This window comes from Notolepis coatsorum (genome assembly GCF_963971535.1).
Source record: "Notolepis coatsorum genome assembly, chromosome: 6".
NCBI classification, from domain to species: Eukaryota; Metazoa; Chordata; class Actinopteri; order Aulopiformes; family Paralepididae; genus Notolepis; species Notolepis coatsorum.
In genome coordinates this window covers 17,742,309-17,768,070 of record NC_140170.1, presented here as the reverse complement: position 1 = coordinate 17,768,070, position 25,762 = coordinate 17,742,309, and the positions used below count along the sequence as shown (strand labels likewise).

General features: G+C 45.8%; 1 protein-coding gene across 4 annotated transcripts in view; it reads left to right on the top strand.

The window, feature by feature from the left end:
* rad18 (RAD18 E3 ubiquitin protein ligase) overlaps positions 1 to 25,762 on the top strand; it is a 385,931-nt gene that overhangs the window by 129,219 nt on the left and 230,950 nt on the right. For all 4 annotated transcript variants that reach the window (XM_084316159.1, XM_084316157.1, XM_084316158.1 and 1 more), the window contains one exon: positions 15,616 to 15,806. In XM_084316159.1, coding sequence (XP_084172285.1) covers positions 15,616 to 15,806 — 191 coding nt within the window. The remainder of the gene's footprint in view (positions 1 to 15,615; positions 15,807 to 25,762) is intronic.

Here is a 25,762-nt window from a genome sequence, read left to right as displayed (position 1 = left end):
AGAGAGTGTTGGTACCACCCCCCAGGGGGCGTTCAGAGAGTGTTGGTACCACCCCCCAGGGGGCCTTCAGAGAGTGTTGGTACCACCCCCCAGGGGGCCTTCAGAGAGTGTTGGTACCACCCCCCAGGGGGCGTTCAGAGAGTGTTGGTACCACCCCCCAGGGGGCCTTCAGAGAGTGTTGGTACCACCCCCCCAGGGGGCCTTCAGAGAGTGTTGGTACCACCCCCCAGGGGGCGTTCAGAGAGTGTTGGTACCACCCCCCAGGGGGCGTTCAGAGAGTGTTGGTACCACCCCCCAGGGGGCCTTCAGAGAGTGTTGGTACCACCCCCCAGGGGGCCTTCAGAGAGTGTTGGTACCACCCCCCAGGGGGCGTTCAGAGAGTGTTGGTACCACCCCCCAGGGGGCGTTCAGAGAGTGTTGGTACCACCCCCCAGGGGGCCTTCAGAGAGTGTTGGTACCACCCCCCAGGGGGCGTTCAGAGAGTGTTGGTACCACCCCCCAGGGGGCGTTCAGAGAGTGTTGGTACCACCCCCCAGGGGGCCTTCAGAGAGTGTTGGTACCACCCCCCAGGGGGCGTTCAGAGAGTGTTGGTACCACCCCCCAGGGGGCCTTCAGAGAGTGTTGGTACCACCCCCCAGGGGGCGCTCAGAGAGTGTTGGTACCACCCCCCAGGGGGCCTTCAGAGAGTGTTGGTACCACCCCCCAGGGGGCCTTCAGAGAGTGTTGGTACCACCCCCCCAGGGGGCCTTCAGAGTGTTGGTACCACCCCCCAGGGGGCCTTCAGAGAGTGTTGGTACCACCCCCCCAGGGGGCCTTCAGAGAGTGTTGGTACCACCCCCCAGGGGGCGTTCAGAGAGTGTTGGTACCACCCCCCAGGGGGCGTTCAGAGAGTGTTGGTACCACCCCCCAGGGGGCCTTCAGAGAGTGTTGGTACCACCCCCCAGGGGGCGCTCAGAGAGTGTTGGTACCACCCCCCCAGGGGGCCTTCAGAGAGTGTTGGTACCACCCCCCAGGGGGCGCTGAGAGAGTGTTGGTACCACCCCCCAGGGGGGCCTTTCAGAGAGTGTTGGTACCACCCCCCAGGGGGCCTTCAGAGTGTGTTGGTACCACCCCCCAGGGGGCCTTCAGAGAGTGTTGGTACCACCCCCCAGGGGGCCTTCAGAGAGTGTTGGTACCACCCCCCCAGGGGGCGTTCAGAGAGTGTTGGTACCACCCCCCAGGGGGCCTTCAGAGAGTGTTGGTACCACCCCCCAGGGGGCGCTGAGAGAGTGTTGGTACCACCCCCCAGGGGGCGCTCAGAGAGTGTTGGTACCACCCCCCAGGGGGCCTTCAGAGAGTGTTGGTACCACCCCCCAGGGGGCGTTCAGAGAGTGTTGGTACCACCCCCCAGGGGGCCTTCAGAGAGTGTTGGTACCACCTCCCAGGGGGGGGCCTTCAGAGAGTGTTGGTACCACCCCCCAGGGGGCCTTCAGAGAGTGTTGGTACCACCCCCCCAGGGGGCCTTCAGAGAGTGTTGGTACCACCCCCCAGGGGGGGGCCTTCAGAGAGTGTTGGTACCACCCCCCAGGGGGCCTTCAGAGAGTGTTGGTACCACCCCCCCAGGGGGCCTTCAGAGAGTGTTGGTACCACCCCCCAGGGGGCCTTCAGAGAGTGTTGGTACCACCCCCCAGAGGGCCTTCAGAGAGTGTTGGTACCACCCCCCAGGGGGCCTTCAGAGAGTGTTGGTACCACCCCCCAGGGGGCCTTCAGAGAGTGTTGGTACCACCCACCAGGGGGCGTTCAGAGAGTGTTGGTACCACCCCCCAGGCCCCGTTCAGAGAGTGTTGGTACCACCCCCCAGGGGGCCTTCAGAGAGTGTTGGTACCACCCCCCAGGGGGCGTTCAGAGAGTGTTGGTACCACCCCCCAGGGGGGCCTTCAGAGAGTGTTGGTACCACCCCCCAGGGGGCCTTCAGAGAGTGTTGGTACCACCCCCCAGGGGGCCTTCAGAGAGTGTTGGTACCACCCCCCCCAGGGGGCCTTCAGAGAGTGTTGGTACCACCCCCCCAGGGGGCCTTCAGAGTGTTGGTACCACCCCCCAGGGGGCCTTCAGAGAGTGTTGGTACCACCCCCCCAGGGGGCCTTCAGAGAGTGTTGGTACCACCCCTCAGGGGGCCTTCAGAGAGTGTTGGTACCACCCCTCAGGGGGCCTTCAGAGAGTGTTGGTACCACCCCCCAGGGGGCCTTCAGAGAGTGTTGGTACCACCCCCCAGGGGGCCTTCAGAGATCTTTGGTACCACCCCCCAGGGGGCCTTCAGAGAGTGTTGGTACCACCCCCCAGGGGGCGCTCAGAGAGTGTTGGTACCACCCCCCAGAGGGCCTTCAAAGAGTGTTGGTACCACCCCCCCCCCAGGGGGCCTTCAGAGAGTGTTGGTACCACCCCCCAGGGGGCCTTCAGAGAGTGTTGGTACCACCCCCCAGAGGGCCTTCAGAGAGTGTTGGTACCACCCCCCAGGGGGCCTTCAGAGAGTGTTGGTACCACCCCCCAGGGGGCGCTCAGAGGGTGTTGGTACCACCCCCCAGAGGGCCTTCAGAGAGTGTTGGTACCACCCCCCAGGGGGCCTTCAGAGAGTGTTGGTACCACCCCCCAGGGGGCCTTCAGAGAGTGTTGGTACCACCCCCCAGGGGGCCTTCAGAGAGTGTTGGTACCACCCCCCAGGGGGCCTTCAGAGAGTGTTGATACCACCCCCCAGGGGGCGCTCAGAGAGTGTTGGTACCACCCCCCAGGGGGCCTTCAGAGAGTGTTGGTACCACCCCCCAGGGGGCCTTCAGAGAGTGTTGGTACCACCCCCCAGGGGGCGCTCAGAGAGTGTTGGTACCACCCCCCAGGGGGGCCTTTCAGAGAGTGTTGGTACCACCCCCCAGGGGGCCTTCAGAGTGTGTTGGTACCACCCCCCAGGGGGCCTTCAGAGAGTGTTGGTACCACCCCCCCAGGGGGCGTTCAGAGAGTGTTGGTACCACCCCCCAGGGGGCCTTCAGAGAGTGTTGGTACCACCCCCCAGGGGGCCTTCAGAGAGTGTTGGTACCACCCCCCAGGGGGCCTTCAGAGAGTGTTGGTACCCCCCCCCCAGGGGGGCCTTCAGAGAGTGTTGGTACCACCCCCCAGGGGGCCTTCAGAGAGTGTTGGTACCACCCCCCAGGGGGCTTTCAGAGAGTGTTGGTACCACCCCCCCAGGGGGCGTTCAGAGAGTGTTGGTACCACCCCCCAGGGGGCCTTCAGAGAGTGTTGGTACCACCCCCCAGGGGGCGTTCAGAGAGTGTTGGTACCACCCCCCAGGGGGCCTTCAGAGAGTGTTGGTACCACCCCCCCAGGGGGCCTTCAGAGAGTGTTGGTACCACCCCCCAGGGGGCGTTCAGAGAGTGTTGGTACCACCCCCCAGGGGGCGTTCAGAGAGTGTTGGTACCACCCCCCAGGGGGCGTTCAGAGAGTGTTGGTACCACCCCCCAGGGGGCGTTCAGAGAGTGTTGGTACCACCCCCCAGGGGGCCTTCAGAGAGTGTTGGTACCACCCCCCAGGGGGCGTTCAGAGAGTGTTGGTACCACCCCCCAGGGGGCCTTCAGAGAGTGTTGGTACCACCCCCCAGGGGGCCTTCAGAGAGTGTTGGTACCACCCCCCAGGGGGCGTTCAGAGAGTGTTGGTACCACCCCCCAGGGGGCGTTCAGAGAGTGTTGGTACCACCCCCCAGGGGGCCTTCAGAGAGTGTTGGTACCACCCCCCAGGGGGCCTTCAGAGAGTGTTGGTACCACCCCCCAGGGGGCCTTCAGAGAGTGTTGGTACCACCCCTCAGGGGGCCTTCAGAGAGTGTTGGTACCACCCCCCCAGGGGGCCTTCAGAGAGTGTTGGTACCACCCCCCAGGGGGCGTTCAGAGAGTGTTGGTACCACCCCCCAGGGGGCCTTCAGAGAGTGTTGGTACCACCCCCCAGGGGGCGCTCAGAGAGTGTTGGTACCACCCCCCAGAGGGCCTTCAGAGAGTGTTGGTACCACCCCCCCCCAGGGGGCCTTCAGAGAGTGTTGGTACCACCCCCCAGGGGGCCTTCAGAGAGTGTTGGTACCACCCCCCAGGGGGCCTTCAGAGAGTGTTGGTACCACCCCCCAGAGGGCCTTCAGAGAGTGTTGGTACCACCCCCCAGGGGGCCTTCAGAGAGTGTTGGTACCACCCCCCAGGGGGCGCTCAGAGGGTGTTGGTACCACCCCCCAGAGGGCCTTCAGAGAGTGTTGGTACCACCCCCCAGGGGGCCTTCAGAGAGTGTTGGTACCACCCCCCAGGGGGCCTTCAGAGAGTGTTGGTACCACCCCCCAGGGGGCCTTCAGAGAGTGTTGGTACCACCCCCCAGGGGGCGTTCAGAGAGTGTTGGTACCACCCCCCAGGGGGCGTTCAGAGAGTGTTGGTACCACCCCCCAGGGGGCGCTGAGAGAGTGTTGGTACCACCCCCCCAGGGGGCCTTCAGAGAGTGTTGGTACCACCCCCCCAGGGGGCCTTCAGAGAGTGTTGGTACCACCCCCCAGGGGGCGCTCAGAGAGTGTTGGTACCACCCCCCCAGGGGGCCTTCAGAGAGTGTTGGTACCACCCCCCCAGGGGGCCTTCAGAGTGTTGGTACCACCCCCCAGGGGGCCTTCAGAGAGTGTTGATACCACCCCCCAGGGGGCGCTCAGAGAGTGTTGGTACCACCCCCCAGGGGGCCTTCAGAGAGTGTTGGTACCACCCCCCAGGGGGCGTTCAGAGAGTGTTGGTACCACCCCCCAGGGGGCGCTCAGAGAGTGTTGGTACCACCCCCCCAGGGGGCCTTCAGAGAGTGTTGGTACCACCCCCCCAGGGGGCCTTCAGAGTGTTGGTACCACCCCCCAGGGGGCCTTCAGAGAGTGTTGATACCACCCCCCAGGGGGCGCTCAGAGAGTGTTGGTACCACCCCCCAGGGGGCCTTCAGAGAGTGTTGGTACCACCCCCCAGGGGGCGCTCAGAGAGTGTTGGTACCACCCCCCAGGGGGGCCTTTCAGAGAGTGTTGGTACCACCCCCCAGGGGGCGTTCAGAGAGTGTTGGTACCACCCCCCAGGGGGCCTTCAGAGAGTGTTGGTACCACCCCCCAGGGGGCCTTCAGAGAGTGTTGGTACCACCCCCCAGGGGGCGCTCAGAGAGTGTTGGTACCACCCCCCAGGGGGCCTTCAGAGAGTGTTGGTACCACCCCCCAGGGGGCCTTCAGAGAGTGTTGGTACCACCCCCCCAGGGGGCGTTCAGAGAGTGTTGGTACCACCCCCCAGGGGGCGTTCAGAGAGTGTTGGTACCACCCCCCCAGGGGGCCTTCAGAGAGTGTTGGTACCACCCCCCAGGGGGCCTTCAGAGAGTGTTGGTACCACCCCCCAGGGGGCCTTCAGAGAGTGTTGGTACCACCCCCCCAGGGGGCCTTCAGAGAGTGTTGGTACCACCCCCCAGGGGGCCTTCAGAGAGTGTTGGTACCACCCCCCAGGGGGCCTTCAGAGAGTGTTGGTACCACCCCCCAGGCCCCGTTCAGAGAGTGTTGGTACCACCCCCCAGGGGGCGCTCAGAGAGTGTTGGTACCACCCCCCAGGGGGCCTTCAGAGAGTGTTGGTACCACCCCCCAGGGGGCCTTCAGAGAGTGTTGGTACCACCCCCCCAGGGGGCCTTCAGAGAGTGTTGGTACCACCCCCCAGGGGGCCTTCAGAGAGTGTTGGTACCACCCCCCCAGGGGGCCTTCAGAGAGTGTTGGTACCACCCCCCAGGGGGCGCTCAGAGAGTGTTGGTACCACCCCCCAGGGGGCCTTCAGAGAGTGTTGGTACCACCCCCCAGGGGGCGCTCAGAGAGTGTTGGTACCACCCCCCAGGGGGCTTTCAGAGAGTGTTGGTACCACCCCCCAGGGGGCGCTGAGAGAGTGTTGGTACCACCCCCCAGGGGGCCTTCAGAGAGTGTTGGTACCACCCCCCAGGGGGCCTTCAGAGAGTGTTGGTACCACCCCCCAGGGGGCCTTCAGAGAGTGTTGGTACCACCCCCCAGGGGGCGCTCAGAGAGTGTTGGTACCACCCCCCCAGAGGGCCTTCAGAGAGTGTTGGTACCACCCCCCAGGGGGCGCTCAGAGAGTGTTGGTACCACCCCCCAGGGGGCCTTCAGAGAGTGTTGGTACCACCCCCCCAGGGGGCGCTCAGAGAGTGTTGGTACCACCCCCCAGGGGGCGTTCAGAGAGTGTTGGTACCACCCCCCAGGGGGCCTTCAGAGAGTGTTGGTACCACCCCCCAGGGGGCTTTCAGAGAGTGTTGGTACCACCCCCCAGGGGGCGCTGAGAGAGTGTTGGTACCACCCCCCAGGGGGCCTTCAGAGAGTGTTGATACCACCCCCCAGGGGGCCTTCAGAGAGTGTTGGTACCACCCCCCAGGGGGCCTTCAGAGAGTGTTGGTACCACCCCCCAGGGGGCGTTCAGAGAGTGTTGGTACCACCCCCCAGGGGGCGCTCAGAGAGTGTTGGTACCACCCCCCAGGGGGCGCTAGAGAGTGTTGGTACCACCCCCCAGGGGGCCTTCAAAGTGTGTTGGTACCACCCCCCAGGGGGCGTTCAGAGAGTGTTGGTACCACCCCCCAGAGTGCTACTGTAGCTTAGTTACAATGTGCTGTAAATGTCATTCTAGAAAGCATTTCATAGGATGATAATGTGTACACCCCATCATAGTGTACACCCCATGTGCAGGATGACTCGTTGTGACCAATCACAATTAAGCATTTTGATCGCAGTCACGAAAGCTATAACCTCGTTCCCAGCTTTATCTCGCACAGCTGCACTACATCAGGTTCAATCACGTCCACACCTGCCGGCGATGACAGAGGAGCCGCAGAACAACGGCGTCTGCATTTGATCTCGTCTTGTCGATGGTGTAACATGAATTAGGTATATTGTTAGTAAGTTAGCCATGTAATAAGCGGGATAATGTATAGCTATACTCGGTAATTGTCGCAAAATAATTGACCTTCACTGCGTTTAGAACGCAGTGTCGGTCAATTATTTTGCGACAATTACCTCGTAGCTATACATTATCCCTTACATATCTCTTGTCGTGGAATTAACACAACATTATGCATACTTTTGACAATAAATAAAATGAGAATTAGTTCTTACTTGCTTGCCTGGGTAAATAAAGGTTAAATAAATAAAAATACAATTTCTTTCTTTTTTGAAAGCCGATACCGATAATTTCCGATATCACATTTTTATGCCAATATCGGCCAATAATATCGGTAGGCCGATAATATCGGACATCCCTAGTATTAAATATACTATAGAAAGTATACAGTTACATTTAGTAATTTAACTGAACGCTTTTATCCAAAGTGACTTTCAAGGTCTGTACGATAAGTCAGCAGGAAGGTTCTGTACGATAAGTCAGCAGGAAGGTTCTGTATGATAAGTCAGCAGGAAGGGTACAACTCTTTCAGCTGAGTAACAATGTTCATCAAACAGTGTTGAAACTTGGGCACTGCAGTGTTGACTGCATAGTAGTAGAGACATAATTAGCATAGTAGGTAGTAATATCAATCAATCAATCAAATCAATCAGACTTATTTATATAGCACATTTAACATGACACATGTCAACCAAAGTGCTGTACAGAGGGTAGATGCATAGATACATATAGGCAAGGAAGATTATTCAGTGGAAGAGTGCATGATAGTAGAAGACGGTAAGAAGGTTATTTATTTTGAATTTTTTTAATGTCCTTGAACTTCTTTCATTTCAAATAAAAAGATGGTGCCGCTATGCCCGGTCGCCTGTCTGTTCGCTCCGTCGATATTGTGCTTACTTTTGTTAATATTTATAGTTTTAAGAGTTTTGTCTGTACCAACAGTAGGTGCATTTAATGTGTATGACCGTCAGTCACTTATAGACATCGGATTACGGGAAATTTACCGATTGGATTACTCCCTGAATCAGCTTTCCGAACCGCAGCAATGGCCTTTGGAAATTCTCAGAACAATGGGACCAGATCCTGATCCCAGGAACAAAGGAATCACCAGGCGGCGAGGGAAGAGAGCTGGGATCCGTAACAGGCTGAGATCCAGACGACACCGAACACCACTACCCAGTATATTGCTAGCCAATGTACAATCAATTGACAATAAACTGGATGACATCCGAGCAAGGATTCAATACCAAAGAGACGTTAGAGACTGTAACGTTCTCTGCTTCACCGAGACGTGGCTGACGCCGGACGTCCCAGACCACGCCATACAACCGGCCGACCACTTCTTCATCCACCGCAAGGACAGATCAGCATTGTCCGGCAAACAACGTGGAGGAGGTATTGCCTTCATGTTTAACAACAATTGGAGCGATCCAGCTAACGTGAAGGAATTATCGAACCACTGCTGCCCAGACCTGGAATATATAACCATCAAGTGTCGTCCTTTCTTCCTCCCGAGGGAGTTAACGGCGATCATCCTGGTCGGAGTGTATATTCCACCGCAAGCCAGCAATAGTGCCGCGCTCTCCAGGCTCCACGACGAGGTAAACAAACTCCAGGCAGCGAACGTTAACGCCGCCATCATAGTGGTGGGTGATTTCATTAGCGCCAATCTGAGAAAGGTATTACCTGACTTCTATCAGCATGTGACTTGTAACACCAGAGGCGGTAACATCCTAGATCACTGTTACACGCAATTCAAGGGTGGATACAAGGCTCATTCTGCTAGTGGCTTTGGTAACATAGGGGCCCCCCAGGGCTGTGTTCTGAGTCCTCTCCTCTACTCCCTGTACACACACGACTGTGTGGCTCAGCGGAGTAGCAATACAATCATCAAATTTGCTGACGACACAGTGGTGGTGGGCCTGATCTCTGCCAACGACGAGAGGGCCTACCTGGAAGAGGTCAAGGTCCTGGCGGGATGGTGCCAGGAAAACAGCCTCTCCCTGAACGTCAGCAAAACAAAGGAGATGATTGTGGACTTCAGGAGGTCGGGGGTCAAGGACTACAGCCCCCTCAGCATCGACGGGGCACCGGTTGAGAGAGTCAACAGCTTTAAGTACCTCGGAGCCTACATATCCGAGGACTTGACATGGACCACACACATTGACAGTGTTGTGAAGAAGGCACGACAACGCCTCTACTTCCTCAGGCGCCTAAGGAAGTTCCAAGTCAGTCAGAAGATCCTTAAGAACTTCTACTCATGTACAATAGAGAGCATCTTGACTGGCAACATCACCTCCTGGTTTGGGAATAGCACTGCACAAGACCGAAGCAGACTACAAAGAGTGACACGTTCAGCCGAACGCACAATTGGAGGGGGGCTCCCCACCCTCCAGAACATTTACAACAAGCGTTGCAAGGGCAAGGCTAAGAGAATCATTAAAGACTCCAGTCACCCGAACAACTGCCTCTTTGAACTGCTGCGGTCAGGCAAGCGATACCGGAGTCTCAAGGCGAGCACAGAAAGACTCAGAAGAAGCTTCTATCCCCAGGCCATCAGGCTGCTAAACGAACAATGAACACTACACAACAACAACCACCAAACGCACATAGCACACACATCCACACGCACACACTCACTTTAAACAAACGCACTGTAGCACCCACTCCACACACTTTATAGCACACACCCACTTTAAACAAACACACTGTAGCACCCACTCCCCACACTTTATATTTATTGATGAAGGATTGCACTACAACTCGTACACCTTACTGTAAATTGTACCTCATCCCATTTCTGCTTTGCACTATATAGTACTGTACATTAGTACACTGCATAGTATTGTATATTATATGGTAACTCAGTTACGTCTATTCTGCATTGAACATTGTACATATGTCTATACTGAACACTGTGACCTCATTTTCTTCTTCTAAATTACATGCTATACTATGTTATTTGATACTATCTTGTCTAGCACAGTCTCTGGAGCGTAACAGTAAGAAGCATTTTGTATGAAAGTATTCTGTACTTCTGTATGACAACTATTAAAGAAACTTGGAAAATATCGATTGAAGTGTGTTTTAGTCGACGGTGAAAGATTGGTTGGGTTTCGGCTGTCCTAACTGGTGGGAAGTTCACTGAGTGCAATAGCGGCCGCAAGGCGGCAGGCGGCGGTATTGGACTTTTGCGATCTCAGACCCATCCCCAGTGATGACACACGCCTGCATGTTTTATGAATGGAAATATCGAATAAAAGAAATAACGAGTTCAAGTTTGTTTTTATTTGTCACATGTGTGGGGCCCTGACCAGCCATTGTGGCCAGTGGAGTGATGTACAGCAGTGTAGTGTAGGGCTGTACCGAATGCCTCCAAGCTTCATACTCATAATGTTGACATTCGAATTCTAAATCAACATACATTATTTTTATTTTTAATAAAACATTTTATTTCTTCTTTTTTTTAAAGAATTTTTTTTGTGTGTCTATTCATTCTGTTTAAACCAATGGGTTTTTTCTTCACAGGGGCAGATAAAGATTAGACTACACTAGTGATGCACGATATATCGGCCGCCGATATAATATCGGCCGATATGGCCGTTTTTTTACACATCGGTATCGGTCCGATATCAAGATAGGGCCGATATTAAAAAAAAAAATTGTTTAAAAAAAAAATCATTTAAATTCTTTTTTTTTTTACATGTTTTGGCCTTAAATAGTTTCAACACATCAGTCATTTCTGAAAATAAGTTACAAAAGTAAAAAAAATAAAAAGCGTTTTGGAAAATAGCTCTTTATTTGATTATCATAAAAAAGTGTTTTCTATACAGAGATATCGACATCGGTAAATATCGGTATCGGCCAGAACAGCAATATTAATATCGGTTATCGGTATCGGCCACAATTTTCACATCGGTGCATCACTAGGCTACACTAATATTATACTATTATAGTATATGACTAATCATACAAATTTAAATAAAACATATCCGCTTGGCGCTCGGCGCTCCATCAAGACGTCGCAATCACTTTCGTACCAACCGTGCCCTTATTGGATTATTTATGTTGTCGAAACTGAGTTATATTCATTAAAGAAAGTTGATGTAATAAAAAATGTAAAAGACTCACTTAATCACTTCATTCAAATTGAGGATTTAGTTTAGTTTGGGGATTCCGTCATAAAATATGACGACAGACATTCACTTCGTTCGAATACTTCAATAGAAGCGTCGAATGTTAAAAAATGACATTCGGTACAGCCCTAATAAACAGTGTAGTGATGTATTATAAACAGTGTAGTGATGCATTATAAACAGTGTAGTGATGCATTATAAACAGTGTAGTGATGTATTATAAACAGTGTAGTGATGTATTATAAACAGTGTAGTGATGTATTATAAACAGTGTAGTGATGTATTATAAACAGTGTAGTGATGCATTATAAACAGTGTAGTGATGCATTATAAACAGTGTAGTGATGCATTATAAACAGTGTAGTGATGTATTATAAACAGTGTAGTGATGTATTATAAACAGTGTAGTGATGTATTATAAACAGTGTAGTGATGTATTATAAACAGTGTGGTGATGTATTATAAACAGTGTAGTGATGTATTATAAACGGTGTAGTGATGTATTATAAACAGTGTAGTGATGTATTATAAACAGTGTAGTGATGTATTATAAACAGTGTAGTGATGATGTATTATAAACAGTGTAGTGATACATTATAAACAGTGTAGTGATGTATTATAAACAGTGTAGTGATGTATTATAAACAGTGTAGTGATGTATTATAAACAGTGTAGTGATGTATTATAAACAGTGTAGTGATGATGTATTATAAACAGTGTAGTGATGATGTATTATAAACAGTGTAGTGATGTATTATAAACAGTGTAGTGATGATGTATTATAAACAGTGTAGTGATGTATTATAAACAGTGTAGTGATGTATTATAAACAGTGTAGTGATGCATTATAAACAGTGTAGTGATGTATTATAAACAGTGTAGTGATGTATTATAAACAGTGTAGTGATGTATTATAAACAGTGTAGTGATGTATTATAAACAGTGTAGTGATGTATTATAAACAGTGTAGTGATGTATTATAAACAGTGGAGTGATGTATTATAAACGGTGTAGTGATGTATTATAAACAGTGTAGTGATGTATTATAAACAGTGTAGTGATGTATTATAAACGGTGTAGTGATGTATTATAAACAGTGGAGTGATGTATTATAAACAGTGGAGTGATGTATTATAAACAGTGTAGTGATGATGTATTATAAACAGTGTAGTGATGTATTATAAGTGATGATGTATTATAAACAGTGTAGTGATGTATTATAAACAGTGTAGTGATGTATTATAAACAGTGTAGTGATGTATTATAAACAGTGTAGTGATGTATTATAAACAGTGTAGTGATGTATTATAAACAGTGGAGTGATGTATTATAAACAGTGTAGTGATGATGTATTATAAACAGTGTAGTGATGTATTATAAACAGTGTAGTGATGTATTATACACAGTGTAGTGATGTATTATAAACAGTGTAGTGATGTATTATAAACAGTGTAGTGATGTATTATAAACAGTGTTAGTGATGTATTATAAACAGTGTAGTGATGTATTATAAACAGTGTAGTGATGTATTATAAACAGTGTAGTGATGTATTATAAACAGTGTAGTGATGTATTATAAACAGTGTAGTGATGTATTATAAACAGTGTAGTGATGTATTATAAACAGTGTAGTGATGCATTATAAACAGTGTAGTGATGTATTATAAACAGTGTAGTGATGTATTATAAACGGTGTAGTGATGTATTATAAACAGTGTTAGTGATGTATTATAAACAGTGTAGTGATGTATTATAAACAGTGTAGTGATGTATTATAAACAGTGTAGTGATGCATTATAAACAGTGTAGTGATGTATTATAAACAGTGTAGTGATGTATTATAAACGGTGTAGTGATGTATTATAAACGGTGTAGTGATGTATTATAAACAGTGTAGTGATGTATTATAAACAGTGTAGTGATGATGTATTATAAACAGTGTAGTGATGTATTATAAACAGTGTAGTGATGATGTATTATAAACAGTGTAGTGATGATGTATTATAAACAGTGTAGTGATGTATTATAAACAGTGTAGTGATGATGTATTATAAACAGTGTAGTGATGTATTATAAACAGTGTAGTGATGTATTATAAACAGTGTAGTGATGCATTATAAACAGTGTAGTGATGTATTATAAACAGTGTAGTGATGTATTATAAACAGTGTAGTGATGTATTATAAACAGTGTAGTGATGTATTATAAACAGTGTAGTGATGTATTATAAACAGTGGAGTGATGTATTATAAACAGTGGAGTGATGTATTATAAACAGTGTAGTGATGTATTATAAACAGTGTAGTGATGTATTATAAACAGTGTAGTGATGTATTATAAACAGTGGAGTGATGTATTATAAACAGTGGAGTGATTATGTATTATAAACAGTGTAGTGATGTATTATAAACAGTGTAGTGATGTATTATAAACAGTGGAGTGATGATGTATTATAAACAGTGTAGTGATACATTATAAACAGTGTAGTGATGTATTATAAACAGTGTAGTGATGTATTATAAACAGTGTAGTGATGATGTATTATAAACAGTGTAGTGATGTATTATAAACAGTGTAGTGATGTATTATAAACAGTGTAGTGATGATGTATTATAAACAGTGTAGTGATGTATTATAAACAGTGTAGTGATGTATTATAAACAGTGTAGTGATGTATTATAAACAGTGGAGTGATGTATTATAAACAGTGGAGTGATGTATTATAAACAGTGTAGTGATGTATTATAAACAGTGTAGTGATGTATTATAAACAGTGTAGTGATGTATTATAAACAGTGTAGTGATGTATTATAAACAGTGTAGTGATGTATTATAAACAGTGGAGTGATGTATTATAAACAGTGGAGTGATGTATTATAAACAGTGGAGTGATGTATTATAAACAGTGGAGTGATGTATTATAAACAGTGTAGTGATGTATTATAAACAGTGTAGTGATGTATTATAAACAGTGTAGTGATGTATTATAAACAGTGTAGTGATGTATTATAAACAGTGTAGTGATGATGTATTATAAACAGTGTAGTGATGTATTATAAACAGTGTAGTGATGTATTATAAACAGTGTAGTGATGATGTATTATAAACAGTGTAGTGATGTATTATAAACAGTGTAGTGATGTATTATAAACAGTGGAGTGATGTATTATAAACAGTGTAGTGATGTATTATAAACAGTGTAGTGATGTATTATAAACAGTGGAGTGATGTATTATAAACAGTGTTAGTGATGTATTATAAACAGTGTTAGTGATGTATTATAAACAGTGGAGTGATGTATTATAAACAGTGTAGTGATGTATTATAAACAGTGTAGTGATGTATTATAAACAGTGTAGTGATGTATTATAAACAGTGGAGTGATGTATTATAAACAGTGGAGTGATGTATTATAAACAGTGGAGTGATGTATTATAAACAGTGGAGTGATGTATTATAAACAGTGTAGTGATGTATTATAAACAGTGTAGTGATGTATTATAAACAGTGTAGTGATGATGTATTATAAACAGTGTAGTGATGTATTATAAACAGTGTAGTGATGTATTATAAACAGTGTAGTGATGTATTATAAACAGTGTAGTGATGTATTATAAACAGTGTAGTGATGTATTATAAACAGTGGAGTGATGTATTATAAACAGTGTAGTGATGTATTATAAACAGTGTAGTGATGTATTATAAACAGTGTAGTGATGTATTATAAACAGTGTTAGTGATGTATTATAAACAGTGTAGTGATGTATTATAAACAGTGTAGTGATGTATTATAAACAGTGTAGTGATGTATTATAAACAGTGTAGTGATGTATTATAAACAGTGTAGTGATGTATTATAAACAGTGTAGTGATGCATTATAAACAGTGTAGTGATGCATTATAAACAGTGTAGTGATGTATTATAAACAGTGTAGTGATGTATTATAAACAGTGTAGTGATGTATTATAAACAGTGTAGTGATGTATTATAAACAGTGTAGTGATGTATTATAAACAGTGTAGTGATGTATTATAAACAGTGTAGTGATGTATTATAAACAGTGTAGTGATGTATTATAAACAGTGTTAGTGATGTATTATAAACAGTGTAGTGATGATGTATTATAAACAGTGTAGTGATGTATTATAAACAGTGTAGTGATGTATTATAAACAGTGTAGTGATGATGTATTATAAACAGTGTAGTGATGTATTATAAACAGTGTAGTGATGTATTATAAACAGTGTAGTGATGTATTATAAACAGTGTAGTGATGTATTATAAACAGTGTAGTGATGTATTATAAACAGTGTTAGTGATGTATTATAAACAGTGTAGTGATGTATTATACACAGTGTAGTGATGTATTATACACAGTGTAGTGATGTATTATAAACAGTGTAGTGATGTATTATAAACAGTGTAGTGATGTATTATAAACAGTGTAGTGATGTATTATAAACAGTGTAGTGATGTATTATAAACAGTGTAGTGATTAACCAGAGTCAGTAACCGGCCCGGGGGCTCGTTGCAGCTGTGACACGGGGGAGCGCCGGCGTCCGATGGGCAAGCTGGTCTACACGCTGCTGCCGCTGTCGTCGCTGAGGAGGAAGCTGAAGGAGGTCCACCTCTCGGCCCAGGGCACCCGCGACCAGCTGACCAGGCGGCACCGCGACTTTGTCCACATCTACAACGCCCAGTGTGACGCCCTCCACCCCCGCTCAGGTGAGGGGCCTCGGCCCGTTTCAACGTGACTGAATGAATGGAACTGGACTTTTGAAGAAGTCTTTATTTGTAGCGCACATTGCCACATATTTTATTTCTTTTTTTTATCCTCTCTTTCTCCGATTTTTTTAATCTTTTTCTCACCGTCCCAATTTAGTCGTTATGCCAATTCCCCCCCTCCCCTACCTGGTTGTTGTGCGCATGTTCCCCCTACTGGTCTAGGGTACCCTGAAGTCATCCGCATGCTTCCTCCGACACATGCGGCGACAGCCAGTGGCTCTCTTTTCACCTGGCAGCGAGGGCTCTCATTGGTGAAGCGTAACGCGTGGGAGGTCACGCTGCCTTCACCACTTCCTGCCTTTCGCTGAGCAGGCGCCCAGACCTGACCTGTAGGCGTCGCTGTCCACGACGCCAGATCACCACCCACGACTTCCCTCCCGCTAACTCAGCCAAACAAGTTAGTATGACGATCGACCCAAGCCGCAGGCAATGCTGACTCCGGGAGTCGAGAGACCGCAGCCTCTTGCATTGGTGACGAGCGCAATCTCCGCTACGCCACCCGACCGCCCACATCTTTTTTATCTTTTATCTTTTATTACGGATCCCCATTAGTCATCACCGCAGCAACAACTAGTCTTCCTGGGGTCCACATCGTCATGCAGCGTGCACAGGACACACTCACACACTCACACACACACACACACACACACACACACACACACACACACACACACACGGGTCACGGTTGAAATATACTCGCTGCGCGTGGTTGCTGTACTGTAACTAGGTATTAATTAACAAAGTAAATAAAAATATTTTTTATTTATTTATATATTTTTTTAATCTAAATTAAGAATCGAAATGCAAATATGTTACTTCCGGTTCCAGAACCGGAAGTTAGGAACCGGTTCCTATTAGAACCGGTTTTTGGTGCCCAACCCTAACCTTGACATTGTCTATTTTGATGCTTCTACTTATTTTATGCCTGCACTTTATGCATTGCTCTTGATCTGCCAATTTTGTGCACATTTTATGTATTTTTTTTTTTACTCCTGTGAAGCACTTTGAGCTACAATTCTTGTATGAAAGGTCCTATACAAATAAAGTTTATTATTATTATTAAATGGCACCGAATGCGACACTAGACTCCTCTGGGTCGTGTTAACCCATCGAGCACGAGGCCGACCGGAGGAGCGGTTCCGGAGGCGTGCACTCGCTATAGCGCCACCATCTGGCACCAAATGGCACCACATTCGACACCGGACTGGACCGGTTGAGCAAGAGACCGTTGCTATGTGCAAAACAAAGGTTGCCGTGTATTGATTCATGAGAACTACACCAACAAAAACATTATCATTTGGTGTCTCATTACTGGATCTTGTAAAAGGTTAGGTTCACAGCAGAACAGTGATATCGTGCTTTTCCAGTGTTTTTACCTCTTTCATCCAAAGCGCTTTACAATTTGTTTTTTACCACACACTGACGGCGGAGGCGACCATGCAAGGTGCCAACCTGCTCATCGGGAGCAGTTAGGGGTTAAGTGTCTTGCTCAAGGACACATCGACACGCTGCCCGGGAGGAGTGGAATCGGTGTTAATTTTGGCAGCTATTTTTGTTTTAGTCTTAGTGTGTGTCAAATGCTCCTTTTTCATTTTCATATTTAGTCACCTTCATTTATTTTTTGTTTAGTCAGTTTTAGTCAACTACCGGTCTGAGCATTTTAGTCTTATCAGTTTTAGTCTTAATTTTTTTTCGTTAATGAAAAAAAAGGCGTTTTATTCTCTTGTAATGCAATTCTATGTACCGCTACAGACAGTCATATTGGGATCATAGATTCATGTAGACGCCCCTCTCCCCACTCCCCATATATACACCATAAGACATAATCAAACCAATAGTTTTAGTCTTAGTCATGTGTCAAATGCTCCTTTTTCGTTTTCATCATATTTAGTCACCTTCATTTATTTTTCATTTTAGTCTTAGTCAGTTTTAGTCTCGATTTTGTTTTAGTCTAGATTTAGTCAGGGGAAAAAGCTTTGTTGACGACCATATTAAAGTCATCATTTTCGTTGACAAAATTAACACTGGCAGGAATCGAACCGGGAACCCCCGGATTGCCAGACGACTGCTCTACCTCCTGAGCCACTGTCTCCCCCATAGAAGGAGAGCTACACAAACATTCCGTGCATGTCCTCTATTCGAGAACGAGAACATGTCTCCAGTCCTGTGTTTTAAGATTAAGTGACGAGATGAGATTCCTTTTATTGATCCCCCTGGGGGGGGATACAGGTATGGGCAGGGTAATAGTAGGAAGACATAAATATAGGCAATCAAATCTGAATGTAGAAATATGAGAAAAATAAACGGTGTAATCAATTAAATTATATCTGAATCTGGAAATATGAGAAAATAAACAAGTATTTCTGGAATGGAGGTAATTTATTGTGTGTGTGTGTGTGTGTGTGTGTGTGCGCGCGCGTGCATATCTCCTCTCGGAACACTCCGGGTTTTGATTTAATAAGCGCGTCTCTGGACAGAATGTGTCCCGGGAATCCTTTTGGAGATATTATAATGACTTTGATCCAAGATCCACAGCTGTTGACGGACTGATCCAAAGTGACAGATGTACCGATGTGTTATCAGGGACCACGGGGCCTCCAGAGGTGCAGCAGGGGCCACGACTCTCTCACTGCACATCTGACCATAAATCAACGACAGTGACACTATGTAACAACTAGGGATGCTCGATATTGGCTTTTTTACCGATATACCGATATTGTCCAACTCTTAATTTACGATACCGATATCAACCGATACCGATATATGCAGGGTTCCCCCACAACATTACATATCTCTTGTTGTGGAATTAACACAACATTATGCATACTTTTGAGAATAAATAAAATCAGAATTTGTTCTTACTTGCTTGCCTGGGTAAATAAAGGTTATAGAAATGTAAAAAATATATATATTTTTTTGAAAACCGATACAGATATTTTCCGATATCACATTTTAATGCCGATATCGGCCGATAATATCGGACATCCCTAGTAACAACCCATCATCTACACTCACAGCACACACATCCACACGTACACACTCACTTTAAACAAACACTCACCTTAATTAACACCCACTCTACTCACTTTAAAGAGATTTGCACTACAATTCATACCTCAGTGCACCTTACCCTAAGTTTGTACCTCATCCCATTTCTGCATTGTACCTCACTGTTACTCTTTTTACTCTGTATTGTATATAATATGTATATTGACTGAACAGTTTATTTGACGTACTTTTGACTTTTTCTATTTTATACTCTTGATCTATTTTTATCTAGCACACTCCCAGGGGCTCATACAGGGAAAAAAACATTTCATGATAAAAGTATTCTGTATTTTACTATGACAATTAATAAACAAGCGTGAAACTTGAAACCATAAATCGGGGGGGGGAGAACATGACTTAGCGTATGATGTAACGGCTACAGAGACGGAGAGAACGGGCTCTGGATACAAAATGTTCACGTTACCGTTGTCGCCTTCACAAGTCTGGTCCTGGTCAGGAAGTTGCCGCTAGATTAGATTAGAGTCGAGTCAAATCAGCTTTATTTATTATTATATATTTTTTCAAGTATGTTTTTGGTAGATTTTTATTGTTTTTACTACCGGTAGAGAGAGAGGAAGAATGGGAGACAGAGCGGGGGAAGACATTCGGCAAAGGACGCCGGGTCCGGGAATCGAACGCGGGTCGGCCGCTTCGCAACGCAGCTCGTTACATGGTTCGCACATTTACATCTACAAGAAAATAGATAAAAAGTCCATTTATCAAATGTGTTGATGATACATAACTAACTGTATTGATTGCTGTGTGATGATAATACATTATTCAAATGTATTGTCATCACACAGCACAAGTACAGTACAACGGAAAGAAGTCTGGCGTCCAACCAGAGTGCAAATGTAACAGTAAAGTGCAACAGTAACATACAATGTACAAGTGATTAAACTGGATATAAAATATATAAGTATACGTCTGTATGTACAGATATAAATGGTGCATTTATATATCTATTTCATCCAAAGTGCTTTACAACTTGTGCCTCACATTCACTCTGACTGCAGAGGCGACATGCAAGGTGCCAACCTGCTCATCGAGAGTAAATGAGTACTACAGCGTAATAGTGCTAATCAGATGTACAGTTGTAGTGATACAGGTATAAAGACCATATGGTACTAAGTCATACTGGCCAGCAGCGTAACTAGTAAGAGTAGGTAAGGGATATGTACAGATAATATACTATCCGTGTTAATATTGTATCTATATATATGTAAAAAGGATTATATTATATATATATATATATATATTTTTTTTAACTTTGTTAAGTAATACCCTAGTTACAGTACAGCAACCAAATTAAACTGTATCAAGTCAACTGACAATGTGAATAGTATGTATGAAAAAAATTTAAGATTCTTCAAAAGAAAAAGAAAAAATCTCCTGCGAAATAAGCTGTGACCTGTTTTGACCTGCACCTCAAAGAATCAGAATCGAGAATCGTTTAGAACAGGAATCGAAATGGAGAATCGGAACCGGAATCGTTCAAATCCAACCGATGCCCAACCCTAGTTGTGGTCGAGGCACAAAATCTCGAGGTCGAGTCTTTTTTTATCCACTTTTTCTCCTATTTTTTCTGTATTTTCCTCCCATCCCAATTTAGTCTCTCATGCCAATTGCCCCCTCCCCTTCCTGGTCGTTGCGCACATGTGGGGCCTCCACTGGTCGGTCTAGGGAGCCCTGCAGTCTTATCACATGCTTCCTCCGATACATAGGAGGCAGCCAGCAACCTCTTTTCACCTGGCAGCGAGGACTCTCATTGGTGAAGTGTAACGCGTGGGAGGATCACACTACCTTCACCATCTCCCTCCCTCGCTGTGCAGGCGCCCTGACCGACCTGTAGGAGTCGCTGTTTACAACAACCAGATTACCAGTGAGTGATAGGTGTAGTATGGAGTGAGTGATAGGTGTAGTATGGAGTGAGTGATAGGTGTAGTATGGAGTGATGATAGGTGTCGTATGGAGTGAGTGATAGGTGTCGTATGGAGTGAGTGATAGGTGTAGTATGGAGTGATGATAGGTGTAGTATGGAGTGAGTGATAGGTGTAGTATGTAGTGAGTGATGGGTGTAGTATGTAGTGAGTGATAGGTGTAGTATGTAGTGAGTGATAGGTGTAGTATGGAGTGAGTGATAGGTGTAGTATGGAGTGAGTGATAGGTGTAGTATGGAGTGAGTGATAGGTGTAGTATGGAGTGAGTGATAGGTGTAGTATGTAGTGAGTGATAGGTGTAGTATGGAGTGAGTGATAGGTGTAGTATGGAGTGATGATAGGTGTAGTATGTAGTGAGTGATAGGTGTAGTATGTAGTGAGTGATAGGTGTCGTATGTAGTGAGTGATAGGTGTAGTATGTAGTGAGTGATAGGTGTAGTATGTAGTGAGTGATAGGTGTCGTATGGAGTGAGTGATAGGTGTAGTATGTAGTGAGTGATATGTGTAGTATGGAGTGATGATAGGTGTAGTATGTAGTGAGTGATAGGTGTAGTATGGAGTGAGTGATATGTGTAGTATGGAGTGAGTGATAGGTGTAGTATGGAGTGAGTGATAGGTGTAGTATGTAGTGAGTGATAGGTGTAGTATGTAGTGAGTGATAGGTGTAGTATGTAGTGAGTGATAGGTGTAGTATGGAATGAGTGATAGGTGTAGTATGGAGTGATGATAGGTGTAGTATGGAGTGAGTGATAGGTGTAGTATGGAGTGATGATAGGTGTAGTATGGAGTGAGTGATATGTGTAGTATGGAGTGAGTGATAGGTGTAGTATGGAGTGATGATAGGTGTAGTATGGAGTGAGTGATAGGTGTAGTATGGAGTGAGTGATAGGTGTAGTATGTAGTGAGTGATAGGTGTAGTATGGAGTGAGTGATAGGTGTAGTATGTAGTGAGTGATAGGTGTAGTATGGAGTGAGTGATAGGTGTAGTATGGAGTGAGTGATAGGTGTAGTATGGAGTGAGTGATAGGTGTAGTATGGAGTGAGTGATGGGTGTAGTATGTAGTGAGTGATAGGTGTAGTATGGAGTGAGTGATAGGTGTAGTATGTAGTGAGTGATGGGTGTAGTATGGAGTGAGTGATAGGTGTAGTATGTAGTGAGTGATGGGTGTAGTATGGAGTGAGTGATAGGTGTAGTATGTAGTGAGTGATGTGTGTAGTATGTAGTGAGTGATGGGTGTAGTATGGAGTGAGTGATAGGTGTAGTATGTAGTGAGTGATAGGTGTAGTATGGAGTGAGTGATAGGTGTAGTATGTAGTGAGTGATAGGTGTAGTATGGAGTGAGTGATAGGTGTAGTATGGAGTGAGTGATAGGTGTCGTATGGAGTGAGTGATAGGTGTAGTATGGAGTGATGATAGGTGCAGTATGGAGTGATGATAGGTGTAGTATGGAGTGAGTGATAGGTGTAGTATGGAGTGATGATAGGTGTAGTATGTAGTGAGTGATAGGTGTAGTATGTAGTGAGTGATAGGTGTAGTATGGAGTGAGTGATAGGTGTAGTATGTAGTGAGTGATAGGTGTAGTATGTAGTGCGTGATAGGTGTAGTATGGAGTGAGTGATAGGTGTAGTATGGAGTGAGTGATAGGTGTAGTATGGAGTGAGTGATAGGTGTAGTATGGAGTGAGTGATAGGTGTAGTATGGAGTGAGTGATAGGTGTAGTATGGAGTGAGTGATAGGTGTAGTATGTAGTGATGATAGGTGCAGTATGGAGTGATGATAGGTGTAGTATGGAGTGATGATAGGTGTAGTATGGAGTGAGTGATAGGTGTAGTATGGAGTGAGTGATAGGTGCCGTATGGAGTGAGTGATAGGTGTCGTATGGAGTGAGTGATAGGTGTAGTATGGAGTGAGTGATAGGTGTAGTATGGAGTGAGTGATAGGTGTAGTATGGAGTGAGTGATAGGTGTAGTATGGAGTGAGTGATAGGTGTAGTATGGAGTGATGATAGGTGTAGTATGGAGTGATGATATGTGTAGTATGGAGTGAGTGATAGGTGTAGTATGGAGTGATGATAGGTGCAGTATGGAGTGAGTGATAGGTGTAGTATGGAGTGATGATAGGTGCAGTATAGAGTGAGTGATGGGTGTAGTATGGAGTGAGTGATAGGTGTAGTATGGAGTGAGTGATAGGTGTAGTATGGAGTGAGTGATAGGTGTAGTATGGAGTGAGTGATAGGTGTAGTATGGAGTGAGTGATAGGTGTAGTATGGAGTGATGATAGGTGTCGTATGGAGTGATGATAGGTGTAGTATGTAGTGATTGATAGGTGTAGTATGTAGTGAGTGATAGGTGTAGTATGGAGTGAGTGATAGGTGCAGTATGTAGTGAGTGATAGGTGTAGTATGGAGTGAGTGATAGGTGTAGTATGGAGTGAGTGATAGGTGTAGTATGGAGTGAGTGATAGGTGTAGTATGTAGTGAGTGATAGGTGTCATATGGAGTGAGTGATAGGTGTAGTATGGAGTGAGTGATAGGTGTAGTATGTAGTGAGTGATAGGTGCATGAGGTAGTGAGTGATAGGTGTAGTATGTAGTGAGTGATAGGTGTAGTATGTAGTGAGTGATAGGTGTAGTATGGAGTGAGTGATAGGTGTAGTATGGAGTGAGTGATAGGTGTAGTATGGAGTGAGTGATAGGTGTAGTATGTAGTGAGTGATAGGTGTAGTATGGAGTGATGATATGTGTAGTATGGAGTGAGTGATAGGTGTAGTATGGAGTGAGTTATAGGTGTAGTATGGAGTGAGTGATATGTGTAGTATGGAGTGAGTGATAGGTGTAGTATGGAGTGAGTGATAGGTGTAGTATGGAGTGAGTGATAGGTGTAGTATGGAGTGAGTGATAGGTGTAGTATGGAGTGAGTGATAGGTGTAGTATGGAGTGAGTGATGGGTGTAGTATGGAGTGAGTGATATGTGTTGTATGGAGTGAGTGATAGGTGTTGTATGGAGTGAGTGATAGGTGTAGTATGGAGTGAGTGATAGGTGCAGTATGTAGTGAGTGATAGGTGTAGTATGTAGTGAGTGATAGGTGCAGTATGGAGTGAGTGATATGTGTAGTATGGAGTGAGTGATAGGTGTAGTATGGAGTGATGATAGGTGTAGTATGTAGTGAGTGATAGGTGTAGTATGGAGTGAGTGATATGTGTAGTATGTAGTGAGTGATAGGTGTAGTATGTAGTGAGTGATAGGTGTAGTATGGAGTGATGATAGGTGTAGTATGTAGTGAGTGATAGGTGTAGTATGTAGTGAGTGATATGTGTAGTATGTAGTGAGTGATAGGTGTAGTATGTAGTGAGTGATAGGTGTAGTATGGATTGAGTGATAGGTGTAGTATGGATTGAGTGATATGTGTAGTATGGAGTGAGTGATAGGTGCAGTATGTAGTGATGATAGGTGTAGTATGGAGTGAGTGATAGGTGCAGTATGTAGTGAGTGATAGGTGTAGTATGTAGTGAGTGATAGGTGCAGTATGGAGTGAGTGATATGTGTAGTATGGAGTGAGTGATAGGTGTAGTATGGAGTGATGATAGGTGTAGTATGTAGTGAGTGATAGGTGTAGTATGTAGTGAGTGATAGGTGTAGTATGGAGTGAGTCATAGGTGTAGTATGGAGTGAGTGATAGGTGTAGTATGGAGTGATGATAGGTGTAGTATGTAGTGAGTGATAGGTGTAGTATGGAGTGAGTGATAGGTGTAGTATGGAGTGATGATAGGTGTAGTATGGAGTGAGTGATATGTGTAGTATGGAGTGAGTGATAGGTGTAGTATGGAGTGATGATAGGTGTGTAGTATGTAGTGAGTGATAGGTGTAGTATGTAGTGAGTGATAGGTGTAGTATGTAGTGAGTGATATGTGTAGTATGTAGTGAGTGATAGGTGTAGTATGGAGTGAGCGATAGGTGTAGTATGGAGTGATGATAGGTGTAGTATGGAGTGAGTGATAGGTGTAGTACGGAGTGAGTGATAGGTGTAGTATGGAGTGATGATAGGTGTAGTATGGAGTTAGTGATAGGTGTAGTATGGAGTGAGTGATATGTGTAGTATGGAGTGAGTGATAGGTGTAGTATGGAGTGATGATAGGTGTAGTATGTAGTGAGTGATATGTGTAGTGTGGAGTGAGTGATAGGTGTAGTATGGAGTGAGTGATAGGTGTAGTATGTAGTGAGTGATAGGTGTAGTATGTAGTGAGTGATAGGTGTAGTATGTAGTGAGTGATAGGTGTAGTATGGAGTGAGTGATATGTGTAGTATGGAGTGATGATAGGTGTAGTATGGAGTGAGTGATATGTGTAGTATGGAGTGAGTGATAGGTGTAGTATGGAGTGATGATAGGTGTGTAGTATGTAGTGAGTGATAGGTGTAGTATGTAGTGAGTGATAGGTGTAGTATGGAGTGAGCGATAGGTGTAGTATGGAGTGATGATAGGTGTAGTATGGAGTGAGTGATAGGTGTAGTACGGAGTGAGTGATAGGTGTAGTATGGAGTGATGATATGTGTAGTATGGAGTTAGTGATAGGTGTAGTATGGAGTGAGTGATAGGTGTAGTATGGAGTGAGTGATAGGTGTAGTATGTAGTGATGATAGGTGTAGTATGTAGTGAGTGATAGGTGTAGTATGGAGTGAGTGATGGGTGTAGTATGTAGTGAGTGATATGTGTAGTATGGAGTGATGATAGGTGTAGTATGTAGTGAGTGATAGGTGTAGTATGGAGTGCGTGATAGGTGTAGTATGTAGTGAGTGATAGGTGTCGTATGGAGTGAGTGATAGGTGTCGTATGGAGTGAGTGATAGGTGTCGTATGGAGTGAGTGATAGGTGTCGTATGGAGTGATGATAGGTGTCGTATGGAGTGATGAT